Source organism: Mustela lutreola, chromosome 9, assembly GCF_030435805.1.
Source record: "Mustela lutreola isolate mMusLut2 chromosome 9, mMusLut2.pri, whole genome shotgun sequence".
NCBI lineage: Eukaryota > Metazoa > Chordata > Mammalia > Carnivora > Mustelidae > Mustela > Mustela lutreola.
Genome location: NC_081298.1, coordinates 44,322,011 through 44,337,603, shown reverse-complemented (window position 1 = coordinate 44,337,603; position 15,593 = coordinate 44,322,011). Strand labels below are relative to the sequence as shown.

General features: G+C 42.9%; 1 protein-coding gene across 6 annotated transcripts in view; it reads right to left on the bottom strand.

Moving 5' to 3' along the window:
* The window catches only part of RIN2 (Ras and Rab interactor 2), a 229,791-nt gene that overhangs the window by 181,723 nt on the left and 32,475 nt on the right, over positions 1-15,593 (bottom strand). For 4 of the 6 annotated variants that reach the window (XM_059134158.1, XM_059134164.1, XM_059134159.1 and 1 more), the window contains 2 exons: positions 3,570-3,692; positions 3,304-3,416 (listed from right to left, as the gene is read on the bottom strand). In XM_059134158.1, coding sequence (XP_058990141.1) covers positions 3,304-3,319 — 16 coding nt within the window. In that variant the 5' untranslated portion in view covers positions 3,320-3,416; positions 3,570-3,692. Of the gene's footprint in view, positions 1-3,303; positions 3,417-3,569; positions 3,693-15,593 lie in introns of those variants that run through there. The other 2 variants (XM_059134162.1, XM_059134163.1) reach the window with 2 other exon arrangements.

The following is a 15,593-nucleotide window of genomic DNA, read 5'->3' as shown; positions in this document are numbered from 1 at the left end:
CTCCTCATTCCAAGATCCAAACAGAGGTCAGGGGAAGGGGAGGGAGTAAATCCCACGTGCTCTGATCACACCATTTCTGTAGAACCCACAGGTGACATCAGCATGGCAGGATTCAGCCAAGTGCACCGTGGAAGCCATCACACAGCTGGGCTTTGAACCCTATCTGCGTCAATACCTAACTGTGACCGAGGGCAAGTTACTGGAGCTCTTAGCACTCAGTTTCCCCATCTGTAAAGTGAGGATAATAATGATCCCACCCTTATAGGGCTGTTGAGAAAATGAAATGTGACCATGAACTCAGTGGTAGTTTCACGAGGCCCAGTGTTTGTAGCTGAAGCCTTCCTGAGATCCCATGGAAACAAAGCCATTCGGGAGACAGACCATTTAACCCTTCCCTACCCTCTCTACTGGCTCCCCCAAGTGAGACATGAGAGAGCCACACCTTCATCACCTGCCACTCCCCACCCCACCACTGACAACGGGAGGAAAGAGAAAAAGAATCTTTCCTACCAACTACACCCCCTTTGCTCTGCCTCACCCCTCCCTCTCAATCCCGCTTTTACAGAGTGAGGCGGGAGGGGAAAGGAGAGAATGGCCTTGGCTCTTCTAGGCTATACCCATCTCAACTTCTTCCTGCTGTCCTCCCTTCTCAGCCCAGTGCCATTTTTCTCGTAAGTTACCAGCTATGCATGTGGTTTCCTTTCATTCTCTATCATAATGTTGTTAATTCCCTTCATACAATACTGGCATTTCACGTGGTATTGTGGGTTGCAAAGACAACCACAGTTCTCTACTCTTCCTACACGCCTGCCTTTTGCAAGGCAGCTTTGCAATTCCCCCCATCAAGGGCTGGAGTTGATTTCTCTTCTCTTGAATCTGGATTGGCCTGTGACCTGTTTTGACCAAAAGAATCTGGCAGATGCAGTCCTGTGTCATTTCAAGCCCTAGCCTCGAGGAGGCTCGCGTGCTCACTCTCTTGGAGCCCTAACCCGTGGGCGGATGACAGACCCTCAGAACAGAGGTGAGCCATCCCAGGCGAGGCCACCATCGCCAAACCGGCCACTAACTGAAAACACATGTGTCAGCCTAGCTGCACCAGCCAGGCCAGCAGAGCCCAGCCCAGACCATCAACCTGCAAAATCCTTAACTAAATAAATGGCTATTATTTTAAGCTACTATGTTCTGGGGTTGGCTTTTTTTATTTTTTAAGGTAGCAAAAGCTAACTGATGGATTGGGCCGTAAAATAGGACAGAAGACTTAAACTTGCCTTGCATTTTGCATGCATTTATTTATCCTTCATAATAAAAAAAAATCCTCATAATCTGGTCCTGCTGCCACCTCCTTTATTACAGGAGCCCTACACCTGCTAAGCGTAGGGTAAAATAGTGGACATTCTGGACAAGGTAGTGATGGGAGTTATTCACAGTTCTTGAGAAGCTGCAATGACACTCACAAAACTAAACACAAAATGAAAGACCCATGTGCCATCATTCCCATGAGTAAGGCTACCTGGAATGAATGCAGAAGCTATGTGTCACGTTTCAACATTTGCACCAAGGTCAATTCTCCTGTGTCGCACCTCTGAAAGTATTTTTCATTTGGGTAACAACGGGGTGAAATAGAGCATCTTGGAGCCCTGCCTGTTCCCGCTATTGTTAACTGACCACTGATTTTCACTGAAGTTGTTTTTTTTACAGAAGCCAAATGTGAAGATGTTTTATCTCACAGGAAAGACCGAGGAAGTGAAAAAAGAAACCTCTGACCTCAAAAGACAAATCTTTAGCAGCAAGATAAGATGTTGGTATTTATATCTGGAATTTTGCACTTCCTTACCCTACTGTCATCACTGTTAAGAAAATTCTTGGTTGATGCTCTGAGGTATTTCTTTCTCACACCTTTATTTATTGTCTGCCTGCTGGGAGCCAGAACCTGCGCTAGAAGACATGAGGTGAGAAGACAGGAGACAGGCTCCCTGCTGGCCTCAGGGAGCCTGAAGTCAAACAAGAAATAGCCATGTTGATGATACAGAAGTATCTGGTCACACAAATGACTATTATTTCACATGACAGGGAAAAGTATCTTCTGTGCCATGAGCAGATCCCAAGCTGTCTAAGCTCATGGAGGGAAGGTGGTTGGCTTCCTGAGAGAACTGTATGTCTAGACCAGGACTGGCAGCATTGATTTGGGGTTCATATTAAGGAAACAATCACAACAGACTATATAAAACCAGTTCTCCTATGTTATTGTCTTGTCGTCTTATGCCAGATGGGTTGGCTTTCTCTGAGAGCAGCAGTGTCTAAAAGGCAGCCCACACCCCAACTCTTGATCCAGAAGGAGCGGACGTCTGGGCACTGGCAGATCTCATAAGCCTGGGTAGACTAGCCCTGGGCTCAGATCCCAGCTCATTGTGTGGCCCTGGGTGAGTCACATCATCTCAATGGGCTCCTATTTCCTTACTTGTAAATGAGTGCAATGCCCTCGACCTTAAATGGTGTTGCAGCGGTTATAAATGAGAGACCTTGAAACGAAGACAATGTTGGATGTTGGTGTTGTTCATGAATCCACTGTGGGGGCAGGGCCAAACATGGCCGAACAGTTCATCAGAGACAGCTTGTCTTTTCTCCCTGGCCTCAGTGGAGGAAGATCCAAGGCTGGCGGCTGGAGCCACCCAAAGTCTCGCTCACGTGTCTGTGTGGCCTTATGTGGGACTGGCAGCTAGAACCCTGAAACATGGCCTTTATAAGGGGATTGGGCCAATGGTAGCTGGTCTCAAAGACAAATGTGCCTAAAGAATGAGAGCGAGCCAAGGAGAAGCCATGTCATCTTCAATGATCTGGCTCTGAGACCACTCTGTGTCCCTCCTGCCACCTCTCTGTCACTGAGTTCTACCCAGATTCCAGGAGAGTGAAAATGTACTTCCCTGCCTGAGGGAACATGGCAAGGTTGTTGTGGCCACTTTTGGAAAATCAGATCTGCCAGTGGTGTCTACTGACATCCCTTTGATGCTATTTCCCTGTTATATGATGCTACGGGGGAAAAAAAGAGAGAGAGAGAGAGAGAGAGAGAGAGAGAGAGAGAAAGGTGGTGATGGAAGAAATGTACAAGAGAGGGAGAGAGCAGACAGAGTAAGGCTTTTATGCTGGGATGGGGTCCTCACCATCGCAACCCTCCTTGGTGAGGAACCAGCTTCTTTGTGCTCCTTGATAGCCACATTTCTATGATGGGGATAGCAGCTGAGCCTCCTTCATGGTGGTGGTATGTGAATTCAATGAATCAATCCATTAAAGTGCTTAGAGCCTCACCTGCCACGTAGTCCATGCTCCATAAATGGGAGCTATGGTTTATGCTCTCCTCAACCGCCTTGGCGTTGGTTTGACCCTGCGGCCATCCATCACACGCTGATTCCCTCAGATACCTGGAAACAGGGATGCAGCTGCCCGTCAGAAAAGTCACACCCCTGTCAACCAAGCTAGAGCGCACAGTCTCTCCGACGGCACAGAACAAACTGGAAACGAGAAACATCCCCAGGATGCCACACACCGGGTTTTATCATTTCGATGTTACATACCCTTCACGCCGGCATGTCCTGTCTCCCTCTTCAGTTCAGTCCCAGCCTCTCCAATGTCCCGAAGGGCTTGAACATTTTATCTTTTCCAGTGGAAGTTCAGCAGTCCGGATCTTTTGCCTCCATCTACAACACACAGAATTAGCCATTTAGGGTTTTGGAAGCATTTTAAAAATATCATGTGCAACCACATAGAGGACTTGTCTCACTGGGCTCTGGAAGGATCCAGTGATGGCTAGGAGTGCAGCCAATGGCCTTCCCTTCCTTGTCTGGCCCTCATTCCCATCTCTGGACCAGGTAACTAAAGACAGGCGTTCTTTACCAGAATGTCCTCTAAATCCCTATGCTAATGCTCAGATTTCTAAAACTCCCAAAAAAGTCTTTCACTTAAAAAAAAAAAAATGGAGCTAATTAGTAACCAAGCTGTCTTTGTATCATTTAAGTGTCAATTTGTTTTCTATTATCCCCTTGCATCATATCAGCATCTACAAATTTAAAGAGTTGTGCAATCTTCCAGTCTAGAACTTTGGAGATGGGACCAATCTGAATATGAAATTCTGACTTATCCCCCTATTTCACTTTTTTGTATCAAAGCCCTAACCTTTCCAAAATTACCTGAGCACACAAATGCAGTCAAATCACTCACACACACACACACACACAAAACAAACAAACAAACAAACAAAAACCCAGAAATAAAACACAACTATTAGATCAAAGCTCAAATTCTTTTGACCACAACCACTAACACCTGGAGCCCACATCCTTGGCAGAGGTGAACACTGTTATAGATTGACTCTCTCCTTCTCTCTCCCCTACCCACACACATACACACATGTGTTTCTTTTCTAAATAAATGTTCATTGTGTGTCATCCTACACCTTGTGTATTCCATGCTCAAGATGTCCTATCAAACTCCCTACATCAGTGTAAGAAGATTCTCTCATTTTATTTTTGCTACTCTTTGGTAATATTCCATGGTTTCAGCTCCTCCATCAGGCTGTGTAACTGGACTGACTCCCTCTCCAGCACATCACGTCCCTTGCATCCCTTCATTCTCTGGATTCCAGTTTGGCTTCTGGCCTGGAACAGCCTCCCCGACCCTCTCCTCACTCTCGAGAAGATTCAGTTCTCAGATCTGGGGGCAACGCATTTGATCTTGAATCCCAGCTGCGTCTCAGGCCCCATGTTGTGCTCTTTGCTCAGCAGGGAGCCTGCTTCTCCTTCTCCCTCTGCCTGCTGCTCCCCTTCCTGTGCTCTCTCTGTGTCAAATAAATAAAATCTTAAAAACAAAAAAGAAAGAGATGTATTCATTTATTTTAGAGAGAGTGTGCTCATGAGTGTGCAAGTAGGGGGAGGGGCAGAGAGGAGAGAATCCTCAAGCAGATTCCCTGCTGAGTGCAGAGCCTGACCAGAGGTTCCATCCCAGGATCCTGAGATCATGACCTAAGCAGACACAAGAGTCAGACGCTCAACCAACTGTGCCACCCGGGCGCCCCCCAACTTTCTTTTTTAATACAGGTTTTCCTCTGACTCCTATGTCACATATACATAGGTAAGATTACTGATAAATAGTCAAAGTAAGCTTTAGGGCCCATTCACATCACTTCACAATGTCTTCTAATTTCTGCTAACAGATATACAAGGAGTTGGGAGTTAATTTACTGACCCACTATATTCTGGGTAAGCCACACAGTGACACCAAGCAAAGGAAGCCATATAACAACAGGAATGGAAACCAATACAATTAGAAGTAATGAGATTAATTTAATGTATTAGATGATGTTGTTTGGCTAAAACTCAGTCATTCCTTGTAACATGAATATAGCAGAGTTTCCTCTTCTGTGCGGGAAGGACTATCATAAGAGAATAAACCAAGAATTTTCCTTAAAATTTTAAAACAAAGACTGTAACAAAAGACAAAGAAGAAAAACGTATAACCATAAAAGGAACAATGAGATATAACAACTGTAAATAGGTGCATAAATACATAAAACTTAATAACAAACATAAATGAAGTAATTAATAGTAATGCAGTCACAGTAGGGGACTTTAATATTCCAGTTACATCAATGGACAGATCATCCAAACAGAAAATCAACAAAACAAACAGTGGCTTTGAATGACACATTGGACCAGATGGATTTAACAAATGTTTTCAGAACATTCAATCCTAAAACAGCAGAATACACATTCTTTTCAAGTGAACAAGGAACGTTCTCCAGAACAGATCACATATTATGCCACAAAATAAGTCTCAACAAATTCATACCATGCATCTTTTCTGACCATAATGATCTGAAACTAGAAATCAAAAGAAAAAAGTCTGGAGGTTAAATAATATGGTACTAAACAATGAATGGGGCAACCAAAAAAATCAAAGAAGAAATTTAAAAATACATGGAGACAAATGAAAATGAAAATAAAATAGTCCAAAATCTTTGAGAAAGAGCAAAAGCTGTTCTAAGTGGGAAGTTCATATTAATACAGGCTTACCCTAAGAAGCAAGAAAAATCTCAAATAAACAAGTCAACCTCACACCTAAAAGAGCTTGAAAGAGAAGAACAAACAAAACCCAAAATCAGCAGAAGGAAGGACATAATAAAAATTAGAGAAGATACATGAAACAAAGTATAAAAATAAAACAGGTCAATGAAACCAGAAGCTCATTCTTTGAAAAGATCAACAAAATTGATAAACTTTTAGCTACATTCATAAAAAGGGAGAGAGAGAGGGAAGGGGGAGAAAGAGAGAGAGAGGGAGGAAATACTTAAATACAATTAGAAATGAAAAAGGAGAAAGAACAACCAACAGCACAGAAATGCAAAGGATTGTAAGAGAATTTTATGAAAAAATTATATGCCAACACATTGGACAACCTGGAAGAAGTCGATAAATTCCTAGAAACACACAGCCTCCCAAAAGTGAATCAGGAAGAGATAGAAAATGTGAATAGAATGATTCCCAGCAATGATATTGAATCAGTCATCAAGAAACTCCCAGCTAATTAAAGTTCAGGACCAGATGGCTTCACAGGGGAAGGCTACCAAACACACAACGAAGAACTGATACTGATTCTTCTCAAACTATTCCAAAAAGGAGAAAAGGAAGGAAAACTTCCAAATTTGTTCTATAAGAGGCCAACATTACCCTGAAACCAAAACCAGATAAAGACTCCACTAAAAAAGAGAACTACAGGCCAATATTCTTGATGAACGTGGATGCAAAAATTCTCACAAAATATTAACAAACTAAATCCAACACTAAGTTAAGAAATTATTCACCACAGGGGTGCTTGGGTGGCTCAGTAGGTTAAGCCTCTGCCTTTGGCTCAGGTCATGATCTCAGGGTCCTGGGATGGAGCCCCACATTGGGCTCTCTGCTCAGCGGGGAGCCTGCTTCCCTTCCTCTCTCTCTGCCTGCCTCTGCCTACTTGTGATCTCTGTCAAATAAATAAAACCTTTTTTAAAAAAAGAAGAAATCATTCACCACAAATCAAGTGGGATTTAGTCCCAGATGCAAAGATGGTTCAATATTCAGAAATCAATCAATGTGATACATTACATCAACCAGAGAAAGCAGAAAAGTCATGTGATCTTTTCAAAAGATGCAGAAAAAGCATTTGACAAAGGACAACGTCCATTCATGATAAAAACCCTCAACAAGGTAGATTAGTAATATACAGAACTGTTGAGTCACTATACTGGACACCTGAAACTACTATAACACTGTATGTTAACTATAGTGGAATCAAAGTTTTAAAAAATTAAATCATAAAAAATTAAATTACGGCACCTGGGTGGCTCAATGGGTTAAGCTTCTGCCTTCAGCTTGGGTCACGATCCCACAGTCCTGGGATTGAGCCCCACATCGGGCTCTCTGCTCGTCAGGGAGCCTGCTTCCCCCTCTCTCTCTGCCTGCCTCTCTGCCTACTTGTGATCTCTGTCTGTCAAATAAATAAATAAAATCTTTTTAAAAAATTAAAAAGAAAAAAGAAAAAGAATCACCCTTAAATGCAATTTGGTGTGTGGAGAGGCTTGCAAGAGAGGGAGGCACCCATAAACAGACCACCTGGGGTCAGAGCAGGCTGGGGCCCCCTATCATGCTGACTCTGGGCCATGTGCTCATAAAGTGGAATGGCAGGTGGAATGCTTACACAGTTCTAATGATCCCAGTCTCTTTTCCACTCTCCCTCCACATTTCTCAAGCCGAACTACTATGAAGCTTTCATTTCTTACCCCACTAGACTGCACCAATCTTTCCTTGGGGGCAGGCATTCTCTGTGTCCTAAGCCTGCTCTGCTCCTTCCCTGGACCCTGCCACAATTCAAATTTGTAGGACCACTTGGTCCCAAGGCAAATTAAATAAATGCAAATCCAATGGCAGGCACCGAAATTACCTAGCAGAACGTGTCCAGAAGGCTCCGCTCTTCAAGGGCTCTTCTTCCTGCTTACATATCTAAAAAGTTTTAAGCATGCCCCATGCTTAGGTCACACCCAAAATCAACAACAGTAGAATCCCCAGGGGTTGTACCCCTGCAGCCCTATTTTTCAAAGCCCACTGGGTGATTCCAGTGTGCAGCAAAGGTGAAGAACCAGAGATCTAGCAATTAATGGCTTTCAAACTTTTTTGACTTTGGTCCACAGTAAAAAATACTTTTCACATCATGACTGATACCATACACATACATTCAAAACAGAAATCTTTTTTTAAAGATTTTATTTATTTATGAGAGTGAGAGGAAGAGAGAGAGAGAGCATAAGTGGGATGGGCGGAAGGAGAGGGAGAGAAAAATCTCAAGCAGACTCCAAGCTAAGCATGAAGCCTGATACAGGCTTGATCCCAGGACCCTGAGATCATGACCTGGGCCAAAACTGAGTCAGATCCTTAATTGACTGAGTCACCCACAAGCCCCAGAAATAAACATTTTATAAAACAGTACTTAGCTCTTATGTTCTGATGTTTTCTATCCCATTCACTTTTATTGAAAACAAGGCTGGGGGCACCTGGGTGGCCCAGTCAGTTATGTTTCTGACTCCTGGTTTTGGCCCAGGTCATGACCTCATGGGTTGTGGGATGGAGCCCCACTATGGGCTCTGTGCTCTGCTTGAGATTCTCTCCCTCTGTGCCTCTACCCACTCACATATGCACACACACACACTCTCCCTCTCTCTCTCAAATAAATAAATAAATCTTTAAAAAAAAAAAAACAAACAGACAAGGCTGTATGTGCCCAACTTCCCATTTCACAATCTCTGAGGGAGGTCATGACCCACAGTTCGAAAAACACTGCCTTAGATGACCCAGAATAGTTAAAGTAATTAGTAAACACTATCCTCAGAATAAACACGTATTTCAACAATTCCCACAGAGGATGTATGAACCCCTGAGAATAAATCCATATTTATAGATGCCCATTTTGAAAATCTGTATAATCCAATCTTTCATTTGATAAAACAGGAAAGGTCAAGCTCATAGGTACATTCCCTCTTCTATGCACATATGCCTGTGTACTCATCTATTTGAAAAATCTTTAAACAACTTCCTGGTGGACACCCAGACTAACCACTCCTCAAATTCAATGATGTTTCAATGTGTGTAGCTCAGGGGTTCTAGTCTTAATTTTCCCATTGCTCATGCACCATTGTTTATCACACAATACGGAGCCTGATGCAGGTATTTGCATTAATACTGTTGACTGAGTTTTAGCATCCTGGCATACACTTCCAATTCTAATTTAGCAAAATAATGCACTAAGGAGGCTGATAAACACATCTGGCCATCAGGAGAAGGGGGTTTGCTGTGACTCTTAGTTACCATGCTTATAACACCAGACCATAGTTTCAGGTGTCTAGTGCTGTCACGACACAGACAAAAAATAGAGAGAATTCAATATTGCCACCAATATTCAATTTTCACCCACATTGCTGCAGTAGCATCCCTAAGTGCTTAAGACAAAGTGTTCTGAGCCCCTGGGGGGAAAAAAGCTGCCAGGCAAAATATAATTAGCCAATTTCCAAAGGGGTTCTGACTTACAAAAAGACAAGAATTCAGCAAACCCAAACAAGTCTTAAGTATAGATATAAAACTGAGCTAACGGTAGATATATAACATATGGCATATGTTATAAAATCCTCCATACAGAAACATCAAACACCAGTCACATAAAGATCATCTTCATATAAGAAAAATATAACTGATTGTTAAAAAGAACAGCTGACAGATGGAGGCTTTCCATCAGTAGGGGTGAAGCAGCTATAAGGGTCTGGGAAGCTGTCCCAGCCTTGCTGTGTTGGTCTCATGGAGCGCGCACAGAGGCATTTCCTCAGCGAAGGGTGTCTGTCCTCACTTGGTCATGAACTTTAACATGGTCGTGTTCCTAAGAGAAATGTAAATTCATTTCAAACTTACATGGGTTGCCTAGCAAACCAGATTTTCTCCAGGGAATACTAAAGGGTTTCTCACTTTGACAACTTTAAATTATCTAGAGTTTTAATTTCATTTCTCTATGGAAGAAAAAAAGCTAAATTTATAGGGGTGTGTTTTGATCACAACTATTCACTGATGAACAAATACTGATTAAGCATCTGTAAGGTGTGACTGCACACACCTAATACTCATCGGAAGCTCTAAAGCCTTATGAAATATTTAAAAACGGAAACCCTCAAGGCAAAAGTAGATTGAAGAAAACAGACTGCCAAACAATGTCACCTAAGCTAGTATGTGTTAAAAGGAAACATTGCTCTATAATCCCAAGGAACTGGGAAATGTGGAGTTACACACAGTGTGCTGTTGTTATTATTGTTGTTGTTTTTATTGTTGTTGTTGTTGTTGCAAGATTTCCAGAGCCTCTATGTGAATCTAATCTGGAAGGGTTAATTTATGTCCAAGTATCTCCCCAAATTCTTTAACCAAAGAGCCCTTATTCCCGACTATCTCAGGATTAGACCAACTGTGAAAGATGGTCACCTGGAGCATGTTTTCTCCCTCTCTTTGCCATTTCCCTAAATTAAATATATCAGAGAAAGGCACTGCCATCTATCTCTCTGGGGGGAGGACAGAGAGAAAGAGTGCAAAGAAAATGGTGCTGCTATTATTGAAGTAAGACTCCATAGGGCTGGGTTGTCCAACACAGCAGCCACTAGCCCTGCAGAGCTATTGATTGCCCACAATGTGGGGAGTCCGAATTCAGATGTGTTGTTAAGTAGAAAATACACAACAGGTTTTGAAGTCTTAGTGAAAAAATGTAAAACCCATTATTAAAAAATTTTTACATTGCACATGTTGAAACTGATATACTGGATTAAAGAAAATATATTATTAAAATTAATTTTTGGTGGCTGGGTGCCTCAGTCAGTTAAGCACCTGCCTTAGGCTCAGGTCATGATCCCTGGGTCCTAGGATAGAGCCCCACAGCGGGCTTCCTGCTTAGCAAGGAGCCTGCTTCTCCCTTTCCTGCTCCCCCTGCTTGTGCTCTATGTCAAATAAATAAACAAACAAGCAAATAAATAAATAAACATTTAACTTTACCTATTAAAAAAAATTAAGAATATAGCCACTAGAAAATTTAAAATGATATATGTGGTTCACATTATATTTCTTTTATTAAAGATTTTATTTATTTATTTGAGATAGAGAGAAAGCATGAGCAGGGGAAAGAGGCAGAGGGAGAGGGAGAAGCAGACTCCTCACTGAGGAAGGAGCCTGAATCAGGGCTCAATCCCAGGACTCCAAGATCACAACCTGAGCTGAAGGTGGGTGCTTAACCAACTGAGCCACACAGGTGCCCCATCACATTGTATTTCTATTGGACAGCATTTCCTTATAGAACAGCCCTCAAAGCCTTACTGGTCACTAATACCATATGGCTATCCCCTATCCCTTGTCTGGTGAGCTACACACACACACACACACACACACACACACACACACACGCACACACACACATGGTGGCTGCTCAGCCTAAAACACCTTACCATCTACTGCTATCTCTTGCTACAATCCTGCCCATCCTTTAAGCGCCATCTCAAACTCTAGCAGACAACTGCTACCATTTATTAAGAATTGATTACAGCCAAGGCACTGTGTTAAGTACCTTTCATGTGACTCCCTTAAGCCATCAGAGCAGCTTTGTGAAGAGGACAGCATTCAATTCTCATTTTATAGCTGCAAGAGATGTTCATGGGCAGCACCAGCAGCTAGTCAGTGGCAAAGCCCAGAGTCGTCTTTGCTTCATCAATCACCACTGCCCCCTCTGCTGGTCCTTGCCATCACACCCCAAGGCTGCTCTGAGTTTCTGAACACATGTATCCCTCACTGCCAGGAACCCTCCTGGCACTTAGTTAATGGGTCTTAATTTGTATACCTTTTTCATTGCATGGATTACTGCACTGTATCATCACTACTATGAATCTGTGCAATCCACAGGACTCTCTCTGAAGACCAAGATGAATTCTACTATTTAAATCTTCATGGAAAGTAATACTTTGAGACCTCAGTCAATATTTAATTAATGTACGGCATATTATATATTTAAACATATTATACACTCCTCTCATGCCTTTTACAAATGTAAATTCTGTTGTTGAAGTAAGAATTGGGTAAATGAGGTGGATGGTCTTTACTGACAGTAGACTCTTAAAGCAAAGGGAAAGAGAGCACCTGGAAGTCCAGTTCCCCTCTGGTGGAGGAAACCTCTGGAGACCTTCCCATTGCCATTCCTCTACCAACAAAAAGTAGTTTCTCTCTATTTTTCAGCTCTTGCAGTCAAGCTGACCCTGTCCTCTGCTCCGACCTTGTCCCTAAAGGGGATCCTGCCCCCGACCTACCCCAACCATAGTGACAGGGGAGGGAGGGAAGGAATTAAGATAGTAATCCTGGGTAATTCCAAAGCGTCACATTTCTGGTAAGCTTAGAAGACGTCTTCCCTTACCCATTTGTTGTCTGAAAAGGGCACAATAAAAGCAGACTAAAGACCTCTAACTACTGATCAGTCATTCCAAATGCTGATGTTTGCATGAGAATAGTAACATTTTCCAATAAAACACCTCCTGCTGACAGTTCTAGAAATATCAACATTTGGAAAAATATTTTTTGGTAATAGAAATTACAATACCTATGAAAAACCAGGATTCAATTTATTATATTTTTATGCCCTTCCCAAAGGCTTTTGTGTAATGGAGAAAATTTAGATTACTTCAGATCACTTCAAAATCGATGTCCCAGCTAATTTTCCTTAACCAATGATCTCAAATCTTTTTCCCAGAAGCCAGGTTGCCATGACTATATGAAGTTTTCCTCACTTACGTGTACTAATGTGAATCCAAGTGCAAGGTCTACCTCCTCTCTAGGTCAATCATTTTTCTTCTCTGGTATGACTTCTTTCAAAGGACAAGCTAGGAATTTTCTTGACCTTCAACAAACTAAACCTCAGCACTGGACCTCCAAACTAGATTCTTTGACTTTTATTTAAATATATTTGATTATATTAAGTAAGATCCACAAGATTACTTTGAATAATATTCTCACAAATATGTTCGGAAATATGTTTTGGAAAAACTCACAAATATGTTTTGGAAAACTCTTAGCTTCAGAAATGATGAGTATTTCTAGGAATGCCTATATATCCATGGTAATTTTCAACTACTTCTATCTCCGTTCTGCCTATTAACGAAAGGGGCAAGTAATTCATATATTTATCTGATTTAACACACATTTGTTGGATTTTGTTCTAGGTCTAAGAGGGACACTACAGGGGCACAAACAGGTTCCTGTTTTCGGATGTAGGCATCCGAAGAGGAGGTGAAGATGGGTATAGGTTCAAGTAGGGGAGCATGAGGAAAAACATTTAGACAGAACCACCTGGCTAATAGCAGATGTGTCAAGGCAAAGGCATGAGAATCTGGGCTGACTCTGGGGGCACTGAGCGTTTGGGAGGAAACAGTGGTCAGGGAAAGGCCTGGACTCAGGGGAGGGCTTCTGTTGTTGCGTAAGGTAAACCTACAGAAGCCCCTGAAATCTCTGTCTGGGGTGGATGCTGGAGGTGGAAGGACAACTTAGGGCAGATAATGAAGAGCTGAGCTAGGGAACTATAAACTTGAACTTGGAAAGAAAGTGCCAGACACAAAAGCTCTTATGCCAGATGCAAGGAGGAAACATCCATTACAGATACCCAGAGGATAAGAAGTCAGAAGGGGCAGTGTGGGCAGGTGGATGATGATTATATGTTTAGATAAGGCAAGTCTGAGTGGGGAAGTCCAATATGAGTTGAAAAATGAATAGGAATAAATGCATAATCTGCATCAGGATAAATGGTCCCCTCCCCCAACCCACATATGCAAACAGAAAATGTCAGGAAGTTGTATAACAGGTGCCCTATATTAGTAGCGCTCAGGGTCATACTGCCTGTGTGGGAAGCAAGGAACCTAATCTGCAGGTCTTAGTAAGATACAGGAATCACTGCTGTGAGTAGGTGTACTATTGTTTCATTTTTGGATTAGGTGAGTCGGAGGTCCTGAGGGAGATCTAGATTGAGAAATCCAACAGGCAGTTGGACCACTAACACGATCAAATGGTTAACTATATATCCAGAAAAGAGCATCCACAATGAAGGGGATGATGGTCTACAGAAGTCAGATCACCCTAATTCTGGGTGCCACACTTTTGCAAGGGGTCAGAAGGGGATGATAAAATTGGGGTCAGAAGGGGAGAGAAATGAAATGACCATGACTGTGGTGTGGGGAAAAAGCTTGATGGAGCTTTGAATGCTTGACCTGATGAAAAGGAAAAGCAGGAAAGCCTCCTTCCATCTTGGCAAAGAGGACTCACACTTGACCACTAACAGGTAAGAGGTAGACCTAGGAACCAAAGAACAGATTTTAGGGGAAGGCACATTCCAGGTCAAGGTAAGGACTTCCTGTACATCATAAGGGGGATTGCCTCATCATCAAGAAACTGAAGCATAGGGGTGCCTGGCTGGCTCAGTGATAAGCCTCTGCCTTCAGCTCAGGTCATAATCTCAGGGTCCTGGGATCAAGCCCCGCATCAGGCTCTCTGCTCAGTGGGGAGCCTGCTTCCCTCCTCTCTCTCTGCCTGCCTCTCTGCCTACTTGCGATCTCTCTCTGTGTCAAATAAAATTAAAAAAAAAAATTAAAAAAAAAAAAAGAAAGAAACTGAAGCATAGACTGGACAATCACCCCAGGGGATGCCACTGAGGGGACTGAAGCATATGATGGTGAGCTAGATAATAGTTAGATGTTCCTATCAGTTCTATTGTTGGGTCCCCCAATAATGGGTCCGTGATTAAAGGAGCGAGACTGATACAAAGTGAAGGTCAAGCAAAGTTTTATTTTGCGCCAAGCGTCGAGAATCAAACCGACCATCAAATGGACTGGTCGGGGCCACCTCTTACAGAGAGGGCAACCCCTCTCAGCCTCACAGACTAACTTTTATAGAGGAAAGACCATGTGGTTGGGCCTGACCACACACGGGTGGCCAATGAGATTGTAACACACAGAGAAAGCTCCACAGTCATGCTAGGTCCCACACAGGTGGCCAATTAAATTACAATTCACCCCATAGTAGCTACTTGAACTAGCCTATCACCTTGGTCAGAATTGGCACCCAAAAGGGGGGGCCCACACTCCTAGGTAGCTAGGGAGACAGTATGCACGCCCCACTGATTGGATGTCTCCACCTGACCTGACTTATCCCAGCAACCGGGCTCTGTTATCTCTACCTGATCTGACCCACCCTTGTATTTGGGCTTTGTTACCTGGGACTGGTTTCCCGGACTTGCTTTTAAGTAAGTTCCCCCGGGGAGGAGGGGCAGGGTCAGTTTAAGTTTTACTGCATAAACAACAAAATGGCTGTTCAACCGAGGTGGGGCCGCTCTGGCTAAATAGGCCCTTACACTGTGACGCCATGGGAGGAGGCAGACTGGAGCAAAATACATATGGGGTAAGGATCCCCTACAGAAAGCAGACAGGTGAGGTCACAGGTTAAATGCCCAAGACAGATTATAGCAAA